Source organism: Acomys minous (genome assembly GCF_964271855.1).
Source record: "Acomys minous genome assembly, chromosome: 15".
NCBI lineage: Eukaryota > Metazoa > Chordata > Mammalia > Rodentia > Muridae > Acomys > Acomys minous.
Genome location: NC_140497.1, coordinates 98,128,118 through 98,151,994, shown reverse-complemented (window position 1 = coordinate 98,151,994; position 23,877 = coordinate 98,128,118). Strand labels below are relative to the sequence as shown.

General features: G+C 49.7%; 1 protein-coding gene across 6 annotated transcripts; it reads right to left on the bottom strand.

Moving 5' to 3' along the window:
- Positions 1-93: 93 nt before the first annotated feature.
- On the bottom strand, positions 94-22,302 carry DGKA (diacylglycerol kinase alpha). 6 transcript variants are annotated; one of them, XM_084758496.1, is made up of 25 exons: positions 22,188-22,258; positions 21,045-21,281; positions 15,582-15,723; positions 15,221-15,294; positions 14,786-14,918; positions 14,507-14,584; positions 13,521-13,570; positions 12,966-13,040; positions 12,661-12,780; positions 12,438-12,552; positions 10,460-10,548; positions 10,200-10,319; positions 9,957-10,055; positions 9,537-9,605; positions 9,227-9,300; positions 9,008-9,079; positions 7,425-7,510; positions 7,241-7,330; positions 3,305-3,465; positions 2,964-3,028; positions 2,325-2,415; positions 1,116-1,314; positions 903-1,023; positions 657-717; positions 94-469 (listed from the first exon to the last, which is right to left on the bottom strand). In XM_084758496.1, the coding sequence occupies exons 3-25, from the start codon at positions 15,643-15,645 to the stop codon at positions 386-388; spliced, it is 2,190 nt and encodes a 729-aa protein (XP_084614622.1). In that variant the 5' UTR covers positions 15,646-15,723; positions 21,045-21,281; positions 22,188-22,258; the 3' UTR covers positions 94-385. The 6 variants fall into 6 exon arrangements, with proteins under 6 accessions (XP_084614622.1, XP_084614623.1, XP_084614621.1 ...); XM_084758497.1 differs by lacking the exon at positions 21,045-21,281 and having other exon boundaries at positions 22,188-22,302; XM_084758495.1 differs by lacking the exon at positions 22,188-22,258 and having other exon boundaries at positions 21,045-22,142.
- Positions 22,303-23,877: the final 1,575 nt, after the last annotated feature.

Genomic DNA, 23,877 nt, shown 5'->3' with positions numbered 1-23,877 from the left:
TCGTTCTGTTTGCTCTTAAATCTGTCTCTAAAGGGGTGAAGGTGTTTTTTTTTTAAAAGGGGGGGATGTATCGCTCATTTAACAGATACCCAATGAAGGAAAAGTCATTTTATTAGATGAGGCACTTTCAGTGTTATGTGTTGTTGGCTGTGTGTGTGTGTGTGTGTGTGTGTGTGTGAGAGAGAGAGAGAGAGAGAGAGAGAGAGAGAGAGAGAGAGAGAGAGAGAGAGAGAGAGAGAGAGAGAAGCGAGGGGGTTCAGGATAATAAATACTGTGAAAACAATGGAACAGCCTTCCGAGCTGGCAGGAAGGCGTGGCAGCAATGTGCAGAGCCTAGAGGGAGCTCTGCAGGAACAGGGAGGTGGACTCAAGGCAGTGGGTATCCTCAGCTCCAGAAGCCAAAGAAATTGCAGGAGCTGGAGGCTGGACCCATAAGCATAGGCATCTGGTTCTTGTGGGTGATCTTGATCTGAAAGGGAAGGGAAGGCATCTGGAAGCCTCTCCTGGAGGGGTAAGCTGCCGGGGCCCTGAGAGACCAGAGTTTGGGGACAGACAGGGGAACCTGGGGCACTGGGAAGAAGTAAGGAGGGTGCAGGACGGAACGGGCGCCCACGGAACCCAAGGGTCCAGCTTCTACAGGCAGAGGTGGTACTCACGGTACAGGGTGCCTGCATCCAGGGCTCCCCGTCAATTTGCATAGGGAGGGTTTTTGTGGTCCTGTGGGAGGTGGAGAAAGACTCTAGTTGAGGTTTATTTAGTATTTTTTTAAATTTTTTTTAACCACCCAAACATCAGACCTCTGCTTTCTCAGCTGAGCTTTGATACCTTCCAAGTGGCTCCCACAGCCCCCTGAACCCCCACCTCCCCTCCCTCGGGATCCCCCTGGCTGGAGGGTTCCTTACTGGAATGTGATCTCCGAGCACTTGGCCAGCCGGTGCCCTGCACTCTTGAGCCTCGTATAGATTTGGCCCATCTCAAGTACGCCCTCTATGCCAACGACTTCCAGCCGCTTGTCACTCATGTCTGGCGGGGCGGGGTTAGAGGTAGAGGGCAGTTGGTCCTCCCTTCCCCTCAGACCTGCCACCCACTTTAGTTCCCAGGGGAGCTTGCCTCACCTGGCACACAGGTTTTCAAGATATCAGGGTCTGTAATTATTTTGGCCATACTCCCTAGTGCCTGGTTGATCCCACAGGTGTCCCCTTCAGGTCTCTTGGTGTCACCCCAGAGGTTGGAGCCTCCATGCATGCTTGGGATATTCAGCACTGCAATGCCTTCTAGGGAGAGGTCACTCAGATCCAGCAGCTTTCCACAGATCTGAGGGGAGAGGACAGAACTGCAGCTAGAGTGCAGATTCTCACCTCAGACCACTGTCCTGAGATGTGGTTGCTCCTGCCAGGATTAAGAGGTGTGTAAGAGGCTGGGCATGGTGGCGAACACCTTTAGTCCCAGCGCTTGGAGGCAGAGGCAGGCAGATGTCTATGAGTTCAAGGCCAGCCTGGTCTACAAAACAAGTCCAGGACAGCCAGGGCTCTGTTACACAGAGAAACCCTGTCTTTAAATAAAAATAAATAAATAAATAAATAAAAACAAATTAAAAATAAAAAACTGTACAAGAAAAAACTTCAGGTTTTTGGGTTTTTTTTTTCTGGGTAGCCATTCTCGAATTCTCCAGGCTGGCCACAAACTCAGTGATCTGCCTATCTCTGCCTCCTGAGTGCTAAAATTAAAGGCTTGTACCACCTAAGAAATGTATTTATTAGCCTAGCATGGTGGCCCATGCCCTTAATCCTAGCCCTCAGGAGGCAGACAAAGATGGATCTGTGAGTTTAAGGCCAGCCTGGTCTACATATTAAGTGCCAGGACAGCCAGATCTATATAATTAGAGGCCCTGTCTTAAAAAAAAAAAATGATGGAAATGCATTTATTGTTCGTATGTGAAGGGTGGGGGCATGAAGATGCACTTGTGTGGCAGGCAAGAGGGCAACATGCAGAAGCACGTGAGTCCTGGGGACCGAACCCAGGTCATCAGGCTTGGTAGCCTGCTGAGCCATCTCACCAGCTGAGGGTCTATTGTATCTTAAGGACTTGGCAAGTCAGGCTTGGAGATCTGGGTCGTCAAAAGTAGGGCCACACATATGTGACATCCCCAAGGACTCCTATGTAGGAAGAAACTTGAATACAAGGAAATGAAAAAAAAAAAAAGGGTGTACTCTTAGCACTTAGCACTTAGGACTCTGAGGCAGGCCAACCTGGGCTACAATGTTGAGACCCTGTCTCCAAAAAGGTTCTAAGGATGTGGATTTGGTTGGTGTTATCATACGTACCTCAACTGTCAAAGACTCTTCCAGCTTTTTGCATGTTGAGAAGATGGATTCGGATGTGGCAAATTCCAAATACCATAGCTTGTTTTTCATCCTGTGTGAGCCCAGGCAAAAGGCCCAGCAGGGAAGAGACAAATTACACAGTGTGGAGAGCGACAAGGAAGCACGCCAACTTCCCCACTCCCAGCAGGAGCTTGGGTTAGGGGTTTCCTGGAAGGGTTTTTGCCCAAAACATAACTACTCTGTGTCAAACCTGGCTTTTTTTGTTGTTGTGTTGTGGTGTGTGTGTGTGTGTGTGTGTGTGTGTGTGTGTGTTTAGACAGGGTTCCTCTATGTAGCTCTGGCTGTCCTTGGACTCCTCTATAGCTCAGGCTAGCCTCAACCTCAAGAGATCCACCTGCTTCTGCCTCCTGATGCCTGGCCTAAATCCAGTCTTGATACTGAGTGTCTGTTCCCTGTCTGTGTTTTGGGTTTTGTTTTGTTTTTTAATATCTTATTTGTGTGTGCACTCATGCGGGTATATGGAGGTCAGACTTCCTGCAAGAGCTAGCCCCGCCCCCTTTCTACCACGGAGGTTCCCAGGGTCAGACTCAGGCCGTGGGGCTTAGGTGTAGCCGCCCACGGAGTCACTCTTTCCCTTACCTGCTATTGAACTTCTCAGGATATTTCTCTCGCATGATGTGGAATCGGTGAGCAATTGAAGCATCCTGGGGAGTTACAAGCACACTTCAGAGGCCAGCCTTGCCCGTGTCCAGAGCTCTTTCTCTGCTACGTTCTCTTTCCCTTTCCTCGCCCTCTCCCAGCCCTTCCCCCTCTTTCCTCCCACACCTCGAGTTCACAACACGTCCCGAGTTCCCTCTGCCACCCGTATCACTGGGTACCTAACTCCCACTTTTTCCTGTGTCTTCCTCTTTGATCTCCTCCAGCTTCTGCCTGTTTTAACCCACACTTCTCCTCCCTTCTCCCCACCCTGCTCCACTGACCACGCCGATGGAGAAGTAGTTATTGATGATTTGAGAGGGGATTGGATCACTCTTTTCTTCGTTCTCTTGGGGTGTCACTTCCAGAAGCCATCGATCGAGATATACCACCTTACTTATCTCTATGTCCTTGAGGATTTTTCCCAAGTTCTCACCTTCGTAACCTACAAGGGAAAAGATCAGGCTTGCATTGATCCCTCAGCCGCAGCCCACAATGAGCCCATCGGGCCCATTGGCAGGCTCCCCACCCTGTGCCTCTGTTCTGTAGGACGCCCCAGCCCTTTGCCTGGGAAAGGGCAAGATGCCCAGGCTCCATGTACCAATGAGAAAGTCAGCCCTTGCTGTCTGTTCCACTCTATTATAAAAATAAGCATTTCCAATGTGTGTACATACAGAAAATATTCCAAATACACATCGAGTAGTAAAAGACAAACCAGGAAAACGCAGAAAAAGATGACAGCAAGTTGTGATGGCTCATGTCTACACTCACAGCACATGGGAGGCTGAAGAAAGGCTACTGAAGATTTAAGACCATCCTGGGCTACATAGGAGTTCAAGTCCAGTCTAAGCTGCACAGTGACACCATCTCTCAAAACATAAAAACATAGCCAGGTGGTGGCGGCGGCTCATATCTTTGTTCCCAGCACTTGTGAGGCAGAGGCAGAGATAGATGAATGAATCTCTGAGTTCTGAGGCCAGCCTGGTCTACAGAGCACAGGGCTACAAAGAAAAACCCTGTCCCCAAAACCAACCACAATAATCAAACCAAACTAAACAAGCATATCTTAAAAAAAAAAAAAAAAAGGGCAACAAGTAATTGTATTTTTATTTTTCTATTTTTTGGTTTTTCAAGACAAGGTTTCTCTGTGTAGCCCTGGTTGTCCTGGAACTCACTCTGTAGACCAGGCTGGCCTCGAACTCACAGAGATCCATCTGCCTCTGCTGAGACATCTCTCCAGCCCCTTAACACTTTTTTAAAAAAACACAATTTCACTTTAAGAATTCCTCCTATAGAACCTAACACACACAATACATGAATAGATAGATGTATGTATATGGAAATATTCTTGGAAAAAAATTTTTTTTGAGGCAGAGTTTCTTTGTGTAGCCTTGGCTGTCCTGGACTCACTCTGTAGACCAGGCTGGCCTCGACCTCACAGCGATCGCCTACCTCTGTCTCCTAAGTGCTGGGACTAAAGGTGTGCGCCACCACCGCACAGCGGGAAATAAATCTTTTTTTTTTTTTTTTGGTCTTTTGAGACAGGGTTTCTCTGTGTAGCCTTGGCTGTCCTGGACTCGCTCTGTAGACCAGGCTGGCCTCGAACTCAGAGTGTTGAGATTAAAGGCATGCGCCACCACGCCCAGGGGAAATAATTCTTAAAAGTCTAAATATTCCTCTGTATAAAAATATATGCCATATATCTGGGTGTGGTGGCACATTCCTTTAATCCCAGCACTTGGGAGGCAGAGGCAGGCAGATTGCTGTGAGTTCAAGGCTGGTGGCCTGGTCTACAAATCAAGTCCAGGACAGCCAACGCTGCACAGAGACACCAACCCAATGTTGAAAATTTAAAAAAAAAAAAAAAAATGTAAGCCACAAAATGCTATGTAGAGCCGGGTGTGGTGGCGCACGCCTTTAATCCCAGCACTCGGGAGGCAGAGGCCGGGGGATCACTATGTGTTCGAGGCCAGCCTGGTCTACAGAGTGAGTCCAGGATAGCCAAGGCTACAGAGAGAAACCCTGTCTCGAAAAAGCAAACAAACAAACAAAATGCTATGTAGGTATTGGAAACAGTGAAATACAGTAATCTTAGACCATAGACACGTAATTTAATGAAGAAAGTCCTAGAACCGTCTGTCCAGTATGACCTGTGTATTTGTTAAAATGTCACATGAGGGCTAGAGTAACATGCTTGTCTACAGCCCTGGAGACTCCAGTCTGAAACACAGGAACAGGAATATCTGTGGTCCCAGGAATTCTTCAGGGAGGTGGGAGTTAGGTACAGAAACACCCGGAAGCTCATGAGTGAGCCAGCCTGGCACATCCGTCAGGAAAAAAAGACCAGACTCTAAATCTCAGAGGTAGTGGAAGGTGAGGCTCAGCCTTGGAGGTTATCCTGTGAACTGCGTGCACACACACACACACACACACACACACACACACACACACACACACACACACCAAGATAAAAACATGCATGGGCATACATACTTGCACATATATACATATAAAATTAAAAAAACCCACAGGGCTACATGAGATGACTCAGCAGGTAAAGTCATAGGCTCCCACGCCTGAGGACCTGAGTTTGTTCCCTGAGACCCACGTTAGGAGAGAACCAACTCCTGCATGTACATGCACACCACCGCGCCTGTTTCCAAAAACCAAACCAAACCACAACAGAAAATGCCTCCATAGGAATACACAGGAATAGACGTAGGCAAAATATATAAAGTAATAATTTTTCAAAAACACAACAGAGAAACTGGAATGTTTTGAAAGACTATGGCAATTACCTCAGAAAGAAATCAGTGAGGGGGGGGCTGGAGAGATGGCTCAGCAATTAAGAGCACTGGCTACTCTTCCAGAGGTCCTGAGTTCAATTCCCAGCAACCACATGGTGGCTCACAACCATCTATAATGTGATCTGATGCCCTCCTCTGGGCTGCAGATGTACCTGCAGGCAGAGCACTGTACATGTAATAAATAAATATTTTAAAAAAAAAAAAAAAAAAAAGAAATCAGTGAGGGGCCAGTGAGCTGCCTCAGTGGGGAAAGGCGCTTGCTGCCAAGCCTGATGTCAACCTCAGGAACCCATGTGGTGGAAGAAAACTGACTCCAAAAGCTTGGAAATTGTCCTCTGGTGATTTCAAAGCCAGCCTGATCCACAGAGAGAGTTTTAGGGCCAGGGATACATAGAAAGATCTTGTGGAAGGAAGGAAGGAAGGAAAGAAAGAAGGAAGGAAGGAAAGAAGGAAGGAAGGAAAGAAGGAAGGAAGGAAGGAAGGAAGGAAAGAAGGAAGGAAAGAAGGAAGGAAGGAAGGAAGGAAGGAAAGAAGGAAGGAAGGAAGGAAAGAAGGAAGGAAGGAAGGAAAGAAGGAAGGAAGGAAGGAAGGAAGGAAATCGTCTTCTGATATCTACAGTCCCACTGTGGCACAAGCACATGTGCATAATGCAAAATTAAAAAATCTTTTTTCCGAGACAGGGTTTCCGTGTGTAGCCCTGGCTGTCCTGGACTCACTTTGTAGTGATTCGCCTGCCTCTGCCTCCCAAGTGCTGGGATTAAAGGTGTGCACCACCACACCTGGCTATAATGCAAAATTTTTGGTAATTAGAAAAAAGAAAGCAGCGAAAGAAGCAAGTAAACAAATGGCTGCCTGCTGAGTGAACCTTGCTGGCTCACTCAGCTCTCACACGACTTGCTCCTTCCTACATCATCCCTTTATCCTCTGAGCCTGTCGCTGTTTGTGAGAAAGACATGTAGATACTGAGGAAGGGCACTGTGACCCTCAACGCCCCTTTGTTCAGAAGGCCACCCTTATCTCTTCCAAAGTTCCTTCTTTGGTCCCATCTTTGTGTTCCTCTCTTCTTCCCAGTCCTCTTTATACCAGATCCCTGGGTTTTCCTCCTCCTCTCTCTTCTATAACAATACTTATTTTATTTATTCATTCCTTCGCTAATGTGAATAGATGTCTTGCCTGCCTGTATGACTGTGCACCCTGTGCATGCAGGACTCACAGAGGACAATATCAGATCCTCCAGGACTCGCGTCACAGAAGGTCGTAAGCCACCATGTGGGCGTTGGGAATTGTGCCCAGCTCCATCAGAAGAACAGCCAGTGTGCTCTTAACTGCTGAGCCATCTCCCCAGCACTTTGTCTCTCTCTCTTAAAGCTCCCCATGGTCCACGGTCCGGCAAAACTTCTCTTTACCACTTACCTCGTCCCCATCTCAGGCAGCGAGCCAGATCATTTCCAGTGCCCAGGGGCAACACAGCAACAGGAGGCACAATGGACAAGTTGGCTTTCTCTGAGGAGGCAGGGAAAGAAATGGGTGAAGGGAGCTGGCCCTGAACACCACTGCCCCCACCTCCTGCCCAGGGGGAGGCTCTCCTTGCACTGACCAATGCTGTCTAGAATCCAGCCCACTGTGCCGTCTCCACCACACACCAGGACCCGGAACTGAGGAACGTCTTTGAAAAATCTGAGCCTGAGATAAAAGAGGAGAGAGAAAATGAAGGAGCGTAACGGAGAAGCCCCCCAAGTCCTCTTAGATAAGTGGCTTCTTGTCTCTCACTCCTACGACCCTGTTCCCTATCGTCCAAAGACTTCAGTCGCGGGCTGGGAGGCCGGCGTGGAGTGGCCTTGCAAGCTCTGGGGCCTGAATTTGATCCCCAGAACCCACATAAAGATGTCAGGCAGGGCGAGGTGTGTTCTTATTACAGTACTGCTGGGGAGGTGAAACGGAAGGACCCCTGGTTCACTGGTCAGCCAGGCCAGCCAAATTAGTGAGCCCTGAGTCACTGAGAGACCCAGTCTCAGAAGAAGGACAGTACTCCAAAGATGACACCTGAAACTGTTCCTTGGCTCTGATTCACCAAAACACCCTAGATCCCCACCCTACACACACACACACACACAGCATGTACATATATATGCACACACAAAAATACACACACTTGTATGTGCACACAGACTTGTAAGCATACACACCATTTTTCAAGTGGGTAAAAGAGCTTGCCAAGCAAGCTGAACAACCTGTCTGCAATCCTCACCACTTCGCAAAGTTGTCCTTTGATCTCTGTTACATGCACTGTGGCGCGTACACACACACACACACACACACACACCACTGATGATGATAATAACGATAAAAAATAGTAATAATAGCCGGGCATGGTGGTGCACACTTTTAATCCCAGTACTCAGGGGCCAGGACAGCCAAGGCTACACGGAGAAACGTTGTCTCAAGAAACCAAAATAAATAAGTAAATAAAAATAGAAATGTAACGGGTCGGGCAGATGACTCGGTTGGTAAATGCTCTTCCAGCAACATGAAGGCCTGAGTTTTGGTCTCCAAAACCCATGTTGAAAGAAAGAAAGAAAAAAAGAAAAAGAAAAAGAAAAACTATGGTGACAGTAGGCTCCTGGAAACCCAGCACTGGGAAAAACCTGATGGAAAGCTTTTGAGTTTCTAGTGAAAGTAGAGAAAGGACAATGGGGAGAGGTGCAGCTGTCCCTTGGTGGTCACAGAAGACTACTTCATCTCTATCTTGTGAGAGTGGAATCAAGAGAGCCAGAAAATCCGAAGTAATGAGATACCCAGTGACTAAGGGGGAAAAGCATTTAGAAATCCAAGCTCTTGCAGGGCGTAGTGGAGCACGCCTTCAATCCCAGCACTCGGGAGGCAGAGGCAGGTGGATCACTATGAGTTCAAAGCCAGCCTGGTCTACAAAGAGAGTCCAGGAGAGGCAAGGCTACACAGAGAAATCCTGTCTCAAAAACCAAAAAACCAAAAAAAGAAAAAGAAAAAAAGAAAAAAAGGAAATCCAAGCTACTGAGTCTCCTCTCCTAAAGACACTTTCTTGATATCTCTCTCTCTCTCTCTCTCTCTCTCTCTCTCTCTCTCTCTCTCTCTCTCTCTCTCTCCCCTTTCCACACACACCCTTAAACCCTGTGAGACAGCCCGCCCCTCACCTATACGTACCCTTGCTCTGGACCATCCTTCAGGTTGTACACCTGCCGAGGGTTTAGCAAATACTGGAATTTCCAAAGCACCCTGTGTGCGAGGAGAAGAAAGGCGTGTGGCATGGACGACAGGACTCACGTTTTGCACTCCTTTTGGATTTACTCTCCCAAAGCACCCTCTGCATACATACACCCTCGTCCCTCCCTGCCCTGCCCCTCCCTCCCCATCCCTCCTCACCTCTGCCCCTGCTTCCCTCCGCTCTTAAGATTGACAAACACTAGGAGTGGGTGGGTGTTGGAAACGGGGTCAATCTGCAGTGGAGGGAGAAAGTAAGGAGAAGTGAAGCAGGTTTTGTGAAGACATGAAGGTGGCCCAGACACAGGACCGGCATTTCCCCCAAACACTTTCCCCCCTCCCCTCTCCTCCTCTCCCAAGCTGAAGCTTTTAGGGAGCGGGTAGCCCTTACTTTCCACTTCAGACCCTCCCACGAAGGCTCCAAGCAAGAGCTGGCATGGGACCTTTAGGACCAAGCCCCTCAACCCTGTACCCGAAGAGCCTCAGAGGTGCACAGGCTTGGTTCGTCTGTGATCTTCTGTTTGCGCTCCTGTCCAGATGCCTGTGAGGGGAACAGTGAAGGGGAGGGAAAAGATGCCTCATCCAGGAATCAAATGGGTGGGTCTCACCTGAACCCTCAACGTGCTGGCCTCCTGTTCTAAATGTCACTCTGGCTGGGTGTGGTGGCTCACATCTATCCTATAATCCCAACACTTGGGAGACAGAGACAGGCAGGTCTGAGTTCAAGGCTAGTTTGGTCTACATAGCAAGTTCCAGGCTAGCCAGGGATACGTAGCGAGGAACAATAACAGAACCCCGTACCAAACCAAAGGTATTCTGTGTGTAGAGGTGGTGTCCGTGGGAAAGCAAGGACACGCTCCTGTGCCCTCCTCGCTGTTGTCAAGGATCTTACCAGGAACCTGGGGTAGATGGAGGATGGAGGCAGGATATGATCTCGGAGCAGCCCACAGTCACACTCGGGACCCACAGCCTGCAGGCAGTCATCGTGGATCTGGGAGCACAAAAGGGGAAACCAGGCGGGAGACTTTGTCAGTTCTCAGCTTGAGGGGATGGACAGGAGAGCCCTTCGGACCAACAATAACGATGGCAATAAGAGAGATGAGGTGCGCCCCGGCCCCCCGCCCCCCAAACTGACCTCCAGGTGGCACCACACACAATGCAGTCCGGTTAAGCCGTGGTAGATCCGGATCTTTTTCTGGCAGCGGTCACAGCGTCCGGAATCACAGCCTCCTCGAACCCAAACATGTGACTGGACCTTGGGTGGGTAGGGGGGAAGAGAGGCAGGCCCTTGTCTGGGAGCGTCTCGTGTGAGGGGATAAGGGCAGCGAAAGGCTTGGGACCAGGGCCAGGGCGGGGTTGGCAGTGTGGGAATGAAGGGGGCACGGGGTCACTCACACCAACGTCTTTTCGAGACTTGGCGTAGGTGCTGACTTCACAAGGCAGGGCCCTCATAGCACAGTGGTCATGAACGACGTACTTACAGACTGGGGAAAGGAAAAAGGTCAGAGCCTTAATCAAGGCTGTCCCCTCTCTTCTCCTTTCTTGGGAATGAGGGGGAATCACCCATTGGAACAAAGCATGCAACCCTTGTCTCCAGGTTGTGGTGAAGAAGTTTGCAAGGGCAAGCACATGCCACCTCTTATCTGTCTCCACATTGTCCCCATGCTAGGCTGGAACTGAGCTGGAAAGATCTCTGGGAGTTTGAGGCAAGCCTGGTCTACATATCCAGGCCAGGCCAGCCAAAGGTACAAAGTGAAAACTTTTGTCTCGATAAAATAATTGAATCTTTGATATACTGCAAAAACAACGTCTCATTTTAACTAACTAATTACAATGATTTATGCGTGTGGGTATGCATGTGCCACAGTGGACACTCAGAGATCAGAGGACAAGTTTCTAGTCAGTTCTCTCCTTCCAGTGTGGGTTCTGGGGATCAAACTCACAACATCAGATTTGGAGGCGTCATCTCACCAGCCCATGTGTTTTGAGATAGGGTCTTATGTAGTCCAGGCTGTACTTAAGGCTAGACCTAAACTTCCTAAGGAATGCTGTTATTGCCGGCATGTGCTAGCAGCAACAGTATCAACATATTTACAATTATCTTCTTTTTCAGTCAAGGAAACTAAAGGCTAAAGAAAAACATGAGGGCTGGAGGGATGGCTCAGAGGTTAAGAGCACTGGCTGTTCTTCCAAACGTCCTGAGTTCAATTCCCAGCAACCATGGTGGCTCATAACCGTCTATATATGAGATCTGGTGCCCTCTTCTGGCGTGCAGGCAGAATATTGATAAATAAATATTTTAAAATGTTTTAAATAATAGAAAAACATGAGACTGGGCGTGATGGCTCACCCTTTAATGCCAACGTTCAAACAGCTGTGGCAAGCTGGGTATGGTGATGAACACCTTTAGTCCTAGCACTCGGAAGGAAGGCAGGGGCAGGGAAGTCTCTGTGAGTTTAAAGCCAGCCTAATGAACATAGTAAGTGCCAGGTCTACATAAAGAGACCCTGTCTCAAAAACAAAAAGGAGGAAGAGGAGGAGAAGGAGGAAGAAGAGGAGCAGGGGGAGGAGGTTTGAGTCAGTTTGGCCCATATAGTTCCAAGCCAGCCTGAGCTACAGTGTGAAAATTTTTTATTTACGAGTCATCTCCCCCCAACCCCTACCTCCCCCTCCCTGAGGAAAAAGTTTCTCTGTGTAGCTCTGGCTGGCCTGGAACTCACAGCGATCCGCCTGCTTCTGCCTCTCAAGTGCTAGAATTAAAGGCGTGCGCCACCACTGCCTGGCTACAAGTTGTTGTTTTAAAGATTTATTTATTTATATGGTATTCTGCCTGCATGTGAGTCAACAGGTCACCAGATCTCATTATAGAGGGTTATGAGCCACCATGTGGTTGCTGGGAATTGAACTCGGGATCTTTGGAAGAACATCTGAGTCATTTCTCCAGCCCATTTTCTTTCTTTCTTTTTTTAATAATAAAGGTTGTTTAAAAAAAAAAAAAAAAAAAGCCGGGTTTGGTGGCGCACGCCTTTAATCCCAGCACTCGGGAGGCAGAGGCAGGCGGATCTCTGTGAGTTCGAGGCCAGCCTGGTCTACAAAGTGAGTCCAGGACAGCCAAGGCTACGCAGAGAGACCCTGTCTCGAAAAACAAAAACAAAAACAAAAACAAAAAAAGACATACAGACTTGGGTTTGAATCCCAGCACAGCATACAAATAATAATAATTAAAACAGAAAGTTATGCTGCTTTCCCAGAATCATATAGAGTGAGTGGTAAAGCCTAAAATTCAAATCCTAGATTCTCTGAGTATGTAACATCATGTCCGCACTAACTGCTGGGCTTCCCTGCTTCCACACTCCCAGGTGACGTCACTCACGGTTACAGCTCAGGCCCTGTTTGCCAAGGCCGATGCTCAACTCGCATATGTTGCAGTAGACTGGCCTGGAGAATCTTCTGGATCTCCACATATGCTGCCCATCATCTTTCAAGGTCTAGGAAGTCACAGAGGATGCAGCTTCTCAGAAGGCTAATCTCTGGTTCTCTGGTAAGCGCATCTCAAGACAGCTCCTGGCCCACCCTTACAGACCCTTCCCGCCTACCATATCCATCCCCAGAAGCACAAGCAGTGGCACCATGGTGGAGCCGGCCCGGACCCACTCAGCCAGAGAGACAGAGCCACTGCCATCGTAGTCAATCTCCTTCATCATCTCCTGAAGAATCTGTGAGGAGAGCAGGAAACGCCTTTGGCCGAGAGCGGCCCCCCGGCACCCTTGTCCACTGTCTCTTAGGGCACCCAACACAGTCATCCTAGCAGAGGGAACCAGGTACCCATCCAAGATGAGGTGAGGTGGGTGCAGGACCGTAGGCAGGAGGGTGCAGCCAGGACCGGGACAAACAACCTTACCGGTCTCAGCTCAGACACATCCCAGTCGAGGTATTCGGCCACTCGCATCATCTGGAGGATAATTTTTTCTACTTCCTGGGGCAAAGAGGGGAAAAGCCACAGCCACTCACTATCACCACTACACAAATCTCCTCTAGAAATCACAGCTTCCGGGTTCCACTTCCAAAGTCACCTCTTGTTCTCAGATACCTCTGACAAATTAAATAAATGTTTGCAAGCTTCGTGTCTCCAGCTTTCTCTTTTAGAGGTCATGACCTTGGAAACTACTTCCATACTTAGTCCTAGGGGGCCATTGTCTCCTGTGTGTGTGTGTGTGTGTATGTGTGTATGTGTGTGTGTGTGTGTGTGTGTGTGTGTGTGTGTGTGTGTGTGCATGTGCTGGGAAGAAGGGTAGTATTGAGGCTAAACCCCAAGGTCTTGTGTATATTGGGCAAGCACTGTGCCACTGAGCTCACCCCCAACCTTTTCTGTGTCTGGAGACCCTGGAAAAGCTTACTTGGGAGAACACAGGCAGACGGTCACATCCCTTTGCCCAACACGTGTCCCACAACTCACCGAGCTGTCCAGGATTCCATTTCTGTCCGTGTCATACAGCTTGAAGGTAACTGTGAAGTGTTTTGGAGGGAGGGATACGGTCAGTTTATGACAGAGATCCAAAGAATTCATTCCAAGGCCTGGCATGGTGGACCTGTAATTCCAGCACTTGGAAGGCAGAGGCAGGCAGATTTCTATAAGATCAAGGCCATGCTGCTCTACTCAGGGAGTTCCAGGCCAGCCAAGGATACATAGTGGAGAACCTCTCTCAAAATAAATAAAATAAATCATTAAACACAACAAACTCCAACCCAAACTAAAAACAAAACCCATGCCTTTAATCCCAGCACTCGGGAGGCAGAGGCAGGCGGATTGCTGTGAGTTCGAGGCCAGCCTGTTCTACAAAGTGAGTCCAGGACAGCCAAGACTACACAGAGAAACCCTCTCTCGAAAAAACCAAAATAATAATAATAATAATAATAATAATAATAATAATAATAATAATAATAACAATAAGAACAGTAAGAACAATAAAATAATAGGACTGACAGAACAGATGAGAAAGAAGGAAAGCTGGAGACACAGTGTGTGCACCTGTAATCCCAGGACTCTGGGAGCTGAGGCAAAAGGGTAGAGAGTTTGAGACCAGGACGGGTTGCACATTGTGAGACCCCGGTAGGTACAAATAAAGCAAAAAGGGAGGGGGAACAGCAGTGCTCGCCAGCCTTGGTAAACACACTTCTATCCACCATGAACATCCAAGGCCTCACACGTGGGGTTGTAAAGACTCGAGGACTGGGGTGTGGCCGGGGGTGGGGGGAGGTGAGGGGGGGGCGGGAGAGGGGTGTATTAGGTGTAGGCAGACTAGGAGAACAGAGGAAACAAGTCCGTTCTCTGGCCGCGCCCTTGCTGGCCTTTAGAAACCCTTTAGAAGGGAATGAGGGGGGGGGGTCCCTTCGGCCTCCTCCCTCCCGTCCTGTTTTTCCTGCTCAGAGTGGCAAACTCACATTCCAGCTTGTCTTCTGGCCGGCCACCCTCCAAGAGGGAGAAGTAGCAAGAGACGTCACTGAGACAGATGGAGTTGCCTACAAAACGAAAGCAGCGCAGGTTCAAGGGCAGGGCCCCCACACTTCTCCCTCCCTCTCTCTCTCTCTCTCTCTCTCTCTCTCTCTCTCTCTCTCTCTCTCTCCACAATATATGAACTGTTTCAGCTCTTATCCCCAAATTCAAACGGCTTTGACTTTTGTTCCCTGGGCCCTGGGCCAGCCCTACCCGCTTTAGCATACCTTTTCTCTCAGTCTCCATAAAGCTTTGACCAGGATGAAAGGACTGAAACAGAGCCCAGCACAGGTGATGGGGAACTTCATCCACTTCCAGATAAAGTTTCAGGAATTGCATAAATCCCAGGTACCCAATGGCCTATGGTAAGAGTGAGTATTACCCTGGGGAGTCTGCAGGATGGAGACCCTGGGGACAGAGGAATGGGGAGCAAAGCGGGGAGACAATAACCGAGGTGCTGACAAGCACAAGAAACAAGGCGTTCCTTGGGCCGTCTCCCGAGTCACTGGGGTCTCTAGTTTTAAAGCAACAGCTGCAGTAACAATCAACAAGTGGGTTGTTTAATAGGGGAGGAAGCAAGAAGTGGGTACACAAAAAATTCCTGCAAGTTGGAGATCTTGGCGGAGAGGTCGTGAAGGAGAGAATGCCCCGGTGCCACTTACGTCTCCTTCGCAGTATCTGTCCATCTCTCCATCCTCAAAGATCTTCAGCACATCGCTGACCTTTCTGGTGGAGTCTGGATGAGAGGAGAGCGGAGGTAAGAGCGAGAGGACAGCCTGGCCCTCGGCCGGAGTTCCACTTGGACGTCCACAGGCCAGAAAGGGTCAGATAGGAGAAGAAAGTTCAAGAAGGGAAGAAGCTTGAGGCGAGCAGTCAGGCGCGGAGGGAAGGTGGGCGGAGAGCTGAGGCCTCCTTCCGGGGCTCTGTGAGGAGGAGCAGCTCCAGGTGGCTGGGACACTGGAGTGAAGTGTAATATCAGGGAAGAAAAGTCTTCAGAGCCGAGGGGCCGGGAGAAAGACTCACATTCTATGAATTTCTGCAGCTGAGCAAAGTCTTCTGGGCTGATTAGGCCTTTTTCTTTGGCCATCCTTCTCCTCCTCTTGAGGAGGATCGAGAAGAGAGCCTGGTGGAGCGGCTTCCTGGGTCTCTTCTTCAGAGGGTAAGTCTAGGGGGAAGAGCAGAGCTCTCGTGAAGAACGGCCCGTTGTCTGCATTGTGTGCTTCTTTTCCCTGTAATTCCTCTCCCCTGGGTCTCTAAGTCGCCCCCGACAAGGCCTGTCCTCTGTCTTCCTTTCTCTGACTCATCTCTGACATTTTCTTTCATTTCTGGGTCTTTCTTCCACTCAGCCGTCTCCTCCCATCTGTCTTGATTCGGCTACTATCCCCACCGCCGCCCCGCCCCCGCCCCTCCCACACCCCCGGGGGATGCTCCTGGCCTTTTTCAGTCCCCACCCCCCACTTCAGGCTCTGTGACTTCTGCCCACCTCCGTCTACCCTCCCACCAAGATTCTTAGTACCTCACCACGCCTACCATGGCAAGACCCCATCTTGCTGTGCGCCTCCAGCCACCACTCCCCCCAAGCCACACCCCCGCAACGACCTCTAGCGCTTCGGACACGTGACGCAGAACTACCCACGGCTGGGATCCTACCTAGCCCTGTCCCAGGGGCTGTACCAGGGCCGGGCGGGGGCTGCCGAGCTACGGGCTCAGCTATGATGCGGGACCTTCCACCAGGTTAGGCTAACAGCATTTATGGAGCCCCATTTTTTGCTACTGGACCAGGAATCAAGCAGGAATAATGATCATGTGATCCGGACTAACACCTGCCTTAAGGACTGAGTAGTAGCCAGCCAACATTTCTTTCTTTCTTTCTTTTTTCTTTTTTTTTTTTTGGGGGGGGGTTCAAGACAGGGTTTCTCTGTGTAGCCTTGGCTGTCCTGGACTAACTTTGTAGACCAGGCTGTCCTCGAACTCACAGCGATCCACCTGCCTCTGCCTCCCGAGTACTGGGATTAAAGGCGTGCTCCACCATGCCCGGCTTCCGGCCTTTTCTTGATGATTCTATTTTGTCTGTTTGCAAGGGTCTCCTTACTAAGTGGCCAAGGCTGTCCTAGAACTGGCTTTGTAGACGAAGCTGAGTCAAACTGGTTCAGCCAAGAAACCACTAGCCCGGATAAGCTATTGTATCCAGGGCCCTGGGTTGAGCTATACACTAACCCACCTTGGTTATTTAATAATAGCAACAACAAGCAATTACATATTTTAGGGAAGTAGATAGTGCAGGGTGGCCGAGGACTCAGCTGGTCAGACCTCACTGGGTTCTACTCTTGGCTGTGATGGGCCTGGGGCTTGGAATAATGACACCGGCAAGACAGGGAGAACGGTATCTACCTTTCACAGTTGGACAGTTAAATACAGTCACATATTTAAAAATATCTCAAACAAGCCAGGGGGTGGTTGCACACGCCTTTAATCCCAGGACTCAGGAGGCAGAGGCGGGTGGAGCTCTTGAGTTTGAAGACAGGTTGCTCTACACATTGAGTTCCATATGCATACCTTTAGCCAGAGCTACATAGTGAGACCCTGTCTCTCTCTCTCCCTCCCCCCCCCTCTCTCTCTCTCACACACACACACACACACACACACACACACACACACACACAAAAAAAAAAAAAAAAAAAAAAAAAAAAGGAAAAGAAAAGAAAAGAAAAAACCCAAGAGAGGCTGGTGAGACTGTCCAACAGGTGAAGGGGCTGGCTACGCAATCCTGGCCACCTGAGTTGCACAGCCCAACCCTTATCATGGTAAGAGTGACCGTGAGCTGAGTGGTGGTGACACATGTCTTTAATCCCAGCACTCGGGAGGTAGAGGCAGATGGATCTCTGTGAGTTCGAGGCCAGCCTGGTCTACAAAGTGAGTCCAGGACAGCTAAGGCTACACGGAGAAACCCTGTCTCGAAACACAAAACAAAACAAAATGAAAAAAGTGAGCCAACTCCACCAAGTTTTTCCCTGACTTACATGCTTATGCCACAGGGGTGTGCACACAAAAAATAGCCTGCATGTGTGTGCAAACACAAACACACACACACACATACACACACACTAAAAATAAACAAAGTTGTATTAAAAAGGAAAAAATAAAGAGAAAAAGAGGAGAAGGAAGACACTACTGAAACTCGAGGAAGTCATGGGCGAGGACAGCGCCTGAACACAGGGAGGTGTCCATCTGTGTTACTCTCCTGGGCACACACTGCCCTCCTGTTCTCAAGCATGGCAAGTTTTTTTTCTACCACCAAGGTATTTGTTGTTCTTCCTGATTAGGACACTTCCCCCTGTTCCTGGCAGAGCTATCTTCTTGTCTCATCTAAAATACCACCAGCTCCTTCATGAGAACTTCCTTGACGTTCCATCCAGTTTTGTTTTGTTTTTTTTGAGGGAGGGTCTCACTAGCCCAAGCTGGCCTGAAACTGATGTAAACCTGCTGCCTCAGAGTCTTTGCTTTTCTTGTTCTATCTCAGTGTAGCTCCCTCTTCACATCACAAGCAGAACTTTTTTTTTTTTCAAGACAGGGTTTCTCTGTGTAGCCTTGACTGTCTTGGACTTGCTTTTGTAGACCAGGCTGTCCTCAAACTCACAGCGATCTGCCTGCCTTTGCCTCCCAAGTGCTGGGATTAAAGGCGTGCGCCGGCCGCCGCCACCACCACCTGGCTAAATACTCTGGTCTTGCTGGGGGTGTAGCTCAGTTGGTGGAGTGCCTGCTTAGCATCCCCAAGTTCAATCCCCAATACCATATAAACTAGGCATGATGATGTATGCCTGGAGTCCCAGCATCTGGGAAGTGGATGGAGACAGCAAGATCAGAAGTCCAAGGCAAAGAGGGCAACATGAGACCCTGACTTCAGAACAAAACACCCTGATCTCTAGCCACTGGTTCAGGGAGCACTGGTCAGGATACAGGACGGCAGCTGGGCCCTAAGAAAGGCCCTTTCCTTTCTGGTGCTGCCAGCTCTCCTCTGAAACCTCTGCCCGTGACATATCTGCTGTCCTACTCTATGCAGTATAACATCTGTGTTCCAAGGGCTCTCTGAGAACACTGGAAATGGGTCTTTTAGGACAGTGACAGCTGAGGAAAGGGACCTTGCCTTTCTGGCCTTCATCAGTGACTTTAACCCATCCTCTGCTGCCAACAGTTAATGAATATGTAACAGCCTTATGGTCAATAAGCTTGAACAGCTTAATGAGCATCTCTGATTACTGCTGGAGATTTTTAGATGACTCCAAAGTTCTGGGAAGTGGAAACGGAGGGAGAAAGTGATAGGGAGAACAAACAAGGGACAACGAAGAGGAAGAGGTCAAGACCCGTCTTTCCCGACACTCTTTGCAGTGACTCAGCTCTTTGCAGTCCCTCCGTGGCTCCCCGGGCCTTACACCTGGAGAGCCACTATATAATGGAAACTAAGAGTGTTTTTCCCTTTTACTGTTTGTTTTTGAGCCAGAGTCTCACTATGTAGCTCTTGTCACAGCCTCTTAAATGCTGGGATTATAGACATCTGCCCTGCCACACCCTGCTCAAGAATGGACTTTTGAATTAGGTGCAAGTTAGAATCCTACGTCTTGGATGAGTCATTTTACTCACTGAACCACATTAATTTTGTTTTGTTTTTTGTTTTTTGTTTTTTTTAAAGGTGGGAATCAAACCTAGGCCTTTAAGATCTCAAGAACGTAAGGTAAGCCTTCTGTTACTGAGCAAATCACAATGGCCCAATCTTATCAATAATTAGGGACCTGATCAGTCACAGAGTGGATCTTAAGTAAGTTTACATACGTAATTACACACAGCAAACTGTATAACACAGAATAAGAATTTAATAAACACCAGCCAACAGTATATTAGGTAACATGCAGAAGACAGTGTTATGCCTGGCGAGGTGTGGCGGTATAGGCCATCTCAGCCGCTCAGGAGACGGGAGCAGGGAGTCAACAGCTTAAGGCCTGTCTGGGCTACAGAGCAAACTCAAGGCCAGAACAGGCAACTTGGGTGAGACTCTGTCCTCCTCTCCCTCCAAAAAAGCAAGAAAAAGAAACACATTCGGATATAGGAAAAAGTATACTTTTAAGCCAAGAACTGGCAAATTCTAGTGACTCCGACCAGTGGCGAAACTCTGTACTGTACCTCCACCTAAAGTAAAAAAAGTGTGTCATGCACAGACATGCAGCTGTGGGTTCGCGCGTTGGCCTCTGAGCAAATAAGGGGGTGGCTTAGACGCTATAGAGTCAGGGACACCTGTGGGTTGGTGCCTTGGGCCAGGGGCTTCTAGGGGCGTCTGGGAGAGGAGCAAAGTGCAGAATCCTGGGGCCATAAAGACCTGGAGCGAGTCCACAGTTGCCCTTCAACCGCATCGCAACCCCCAGGCTATAATATGGGCTAGTCCAGACAAATGCAGGCTAGAAGGGTGGGACTGTAGCCCTCGCCCCAGCTGTTTGTGACTCACCCTTCCCCTCCCTCCCCCTGCTTTCCCGACTCACCTCTACCAACTTAGAGTGAGACCGGAAGAAATCGACTTGCAGGGAGAGGGTCCTACGTCCTGGTCACAGCCAGCCCGTAGCCAACCTGTCCACAGGGCCTCCACCAAGCCTTGCTGTCTCCCATCCTCTGGGTCAAATTTTAAACACCGACTGCTAAAACTGCAGCTATCAAAGAGGCAAGGGTTCCCCACAACTGGCGTAACACTTAAAGCCTCCTTTTCACTACACTGCTCACTTCCAAGTTCACCATTATTCCAGAATTAGCCCGGTCTCTAGGACATTCAGGATGTCCTGGGGGGGCGGAAAAAAGTACTTCACAGAGCAGGCGCTTCTAGTCTTGGAGGCAGGCCTAAGGAACTGGACGTAACTGTGTCACGGATGGTGCCCCCTTTCACCCAGGGCTGAGGGTCCATTCCTCCCCATCCATCCCTGCTACTCGCCAGAAGGATTTTTATTTTATTTTATTTTTGTCTTGAAGCATCGGAATTCATTAAATCACCACACACACCAGGGATAACTGTGTTGCCTGGATAAGGGGATGGTGGCACGTTATGTTCCTGTGCGCAGGGTGTCATAGCTACTGGTACAGGAGGAAGTTACGAGCGTAACTTGACATAGTTGGGGGATGTGGGCTTGCATTTCTGAGGCCGTATAGATACGACCAGTAATATTTGCTTTTCTTCCTCGGTAGTCAGGCTCATTTCTGGTATTTAAATCTGAAAAGTGGGATTCCCGGGCAGTCTTTTCAGAAACTTCCCTGTGACAGGTGTGGCGAGGATGGGAGGCCAAAGAAGAACGCTTCCTCACCCCTGTGGCACTGTGGGTTTCCGAAAGGGACCTTTCTTGAGCTCCAGTCCCCTGGAGCTGAACTTCCCCAGGTCTCCGAGTGAGCGAGCAGGACGCGGGGTGGGGTCGGGTGGGGTGTGGTGGGGGTAAGGTCTGGGGTAACGCAGCTTACCCTTGTCTTGCGCAGCCCCGGCAGCCCCGGCGGCGTCCCAGCGCAAGCCCTTGCCGCAGCCGGCTCCAGCTGTCAACGCTTCCTCCTCCGGACGCCGCAACTCTCGCCCAGCCGGTGGGGCGGCCCCTTCCGCAGCCCTGCTGCCCCGGTGCGGGAGTGTGCGAGTGGCGCGGGGCTCGCGGGGACTCACCCGGGAGAGCTCACGGTCTGGGCTGAGGCGTCGGAGCCCGAGCTGGCCTGGAGGGGACGGGCTAGGCAGACGCGGCCGCCGCGGGGCCGCCCAGCTCCTGACGACACACTGCCCGCCCCCGACCCAGCCTGCCCTCCGGTCGCTCCCCGGACCACCTCGGGTGCCAGTTTTCCAACACAACCTGCTCCAGGCCTCCAGAGATCTCCACGGCTCTGGTTTGCGCCACTTTCTCCACTCCCACGCTTCTGTCTTCCCACGCCCGGGGCAGCTCCACTTTTATTTTTCTCTTTTTTCTAATTCCAGCCTCTCCCATCATGCCTCCCCTGGGAGGCCAAGGTAGGGGTCAGGGTGCTGTTTGGAACTATCCAGCAACTGGTCAGCAATTGGTCGGCCTTTCCAGTCTCCAAATCGTCTTTTTGGACTCACCTGCCCAACTCAGTGACTCCACATTGATGAGAACCCAGAGGGGCAAGGCCAGATTCCACACTTGATAACATGAGACCTAGGTACTTTCCCCCTCCCCGCATAGCCTCACATGGCTTGCCCCTGCCCGGGACAGTGACCTGCCTCGCCTCCGTGTTCCTCAGCTCCCCTGCACTCGTCTGTGCACACACAGCTCTTTCTCTCGAAATCCACATCCCTTCCTTAAGACCAGGGTGGAGGCTCAGGTGCATAGAGCATGGTTGTGTTCACCTTTTCCCGACTCCCGACCCTGGCACTTTACCCTCTGGCCTTGGCAGATGGCACAGAAGAGCCTGGGCAAAGGTAGCGCCTTAAGACAGCCTTTCAGACCCGGCGGCAGTGGCGCACGCCTTTAATCCCAGCACTCGGGAGGCAGAGGCAGACGGATCCCTGTGAGTAATAGGCCAGACTGGTCTACAAAGTGAGTCCAGGACAGCCAAGACTACACAGAGAAACCCTGTCTCGAGAGAGAGAGTTTCAGTTTCTCCTACCTGTAATCGGGTTGGAGCTGTCAGGACTCTTGGGGCTGCATGGATGGTGTGAGGTTGGTAGATAACGGGGAAGAGATCAAGGACTGGGTATTTTCTGGTAGCAATCGGGGACGTCCTGCTCCCTGGCCCCGCCCAAACCCCTGACTAACTCCCTCCTACCGGTCTCTGAAGTAGGAGAGTTAAGAAAGCTTTGGGTTCTTGGAATTGCCTCCTCTTAACATCTGGAAGTAGAAAGGAGAGGAGAGACTGCTGGTTGGTAATGTGTGTTTGTCTGTGTGTGTTACACACACACACCCTCATATATATAAATATTTGGGTCCAATGAGAGTCAGAGGGAAAAAAAACATAAAGAATACATTAGGCCCTCTAGTGGAAACAGAACTAAACAGTTCTCAGGTGTGTGGAGACAAGCATGTTGTTGTTGTTGTTACTTATTAATACTAATATTAATATTTTGAGTTTTTTCCAGACAGCCTTGGCTGTCCTGGACTCACTTTGTAGACAGGGCTGGTCTCGAACTCACAGAGATCCACCTGCCTCTGCCTCCCGAGTGCTGGGATTAAAGGCGTGTTTTGTTTTTTACATCTTGATCTTTTACTGTTTCTTTTTCCTTTTCTCTCCTCCTCCTTCATCGTCATCAGCATCATGGTGCAGATGAACTTCAGTGCCTGGGATCTGCTTCCCACGTGCTCTACCATTAATCTGTGCTCCATCCCTCCTCTTCCTCCTCCTCTTCCTCTTCCTCCTCCTCCTCTTAATTGTTTTGAGACAGGGCTTCTTTGTGTAGCCCTGGCTGTCCTGGAACTTGCTCTATAGACCAGGGTGGCCTCAAACTCAGAACTCTACCTACCTCTGCCCCCCCGAGTGCTGGGATCAGCCTTTATTTTTAACAGCATACTCTTCACTGTTAGCAACGCTTTATCTCCCCCTTCCTATATAGCCTCCCTGTGCACAGTCAACAAACTTTTTTCTTTTTCCTGAGATAAGGGTTCAGTATGTATGTAGCCTAGGCTGGCCTTGAACTTGCCATCCTGCCTCAGCCTCTTAAGTGCTCAGATTACTGGTGTATACGACTCTCCATGCTCTTGTGGGTTCCTTATACCTCATCTTCTTTAGTTCTGCAGAAGCTAAAATGTGGCTAGATGTGTGTAGAGCTCTCCAGCTCTTGATCACCCTAAAAAAAAAAAAAAAAGACTCCATTTGAGTAATACTATGTCCTGAATTACTCTTCCAGTCAGTCCTTACATAAAATTAAAGACTCTCCTACATCAGTTGGAATGTGATTTCTCTAACAAAGGATAAGAGAACACCAGCCTGGCTCCATCATCTTTGCCCTCTTCATCCTACCCTGAATCAGTTGTTGGTGGGGGCGGGAGAAAAAAGGCAAAGAATCATCTAAGGAGGAGGCGTCTAATGCCTGTAGGTTCCAGGTGCTCGTCTCTTTAATCAGCCACATCATAAAAGTCAGAAAGAAAGAAACCACAACGAACAAAGGGAAAGGAAAAAACAAGCCTGTTTTCCCAGCCTCCTCTTCCTCCTCTGGGTGGGGGTACACATCCGGGGCCCAGGGCTGGGTCCAAGGCTGGTCTGCTAAACAGACAACTGAGTTTCACTTCCTGCCAACCTGCAGACGCGAGGGCAGGATGTCTGAGGGGGCACAGTGACGGGGAGTGTCCAGGGTTAGAGAGTA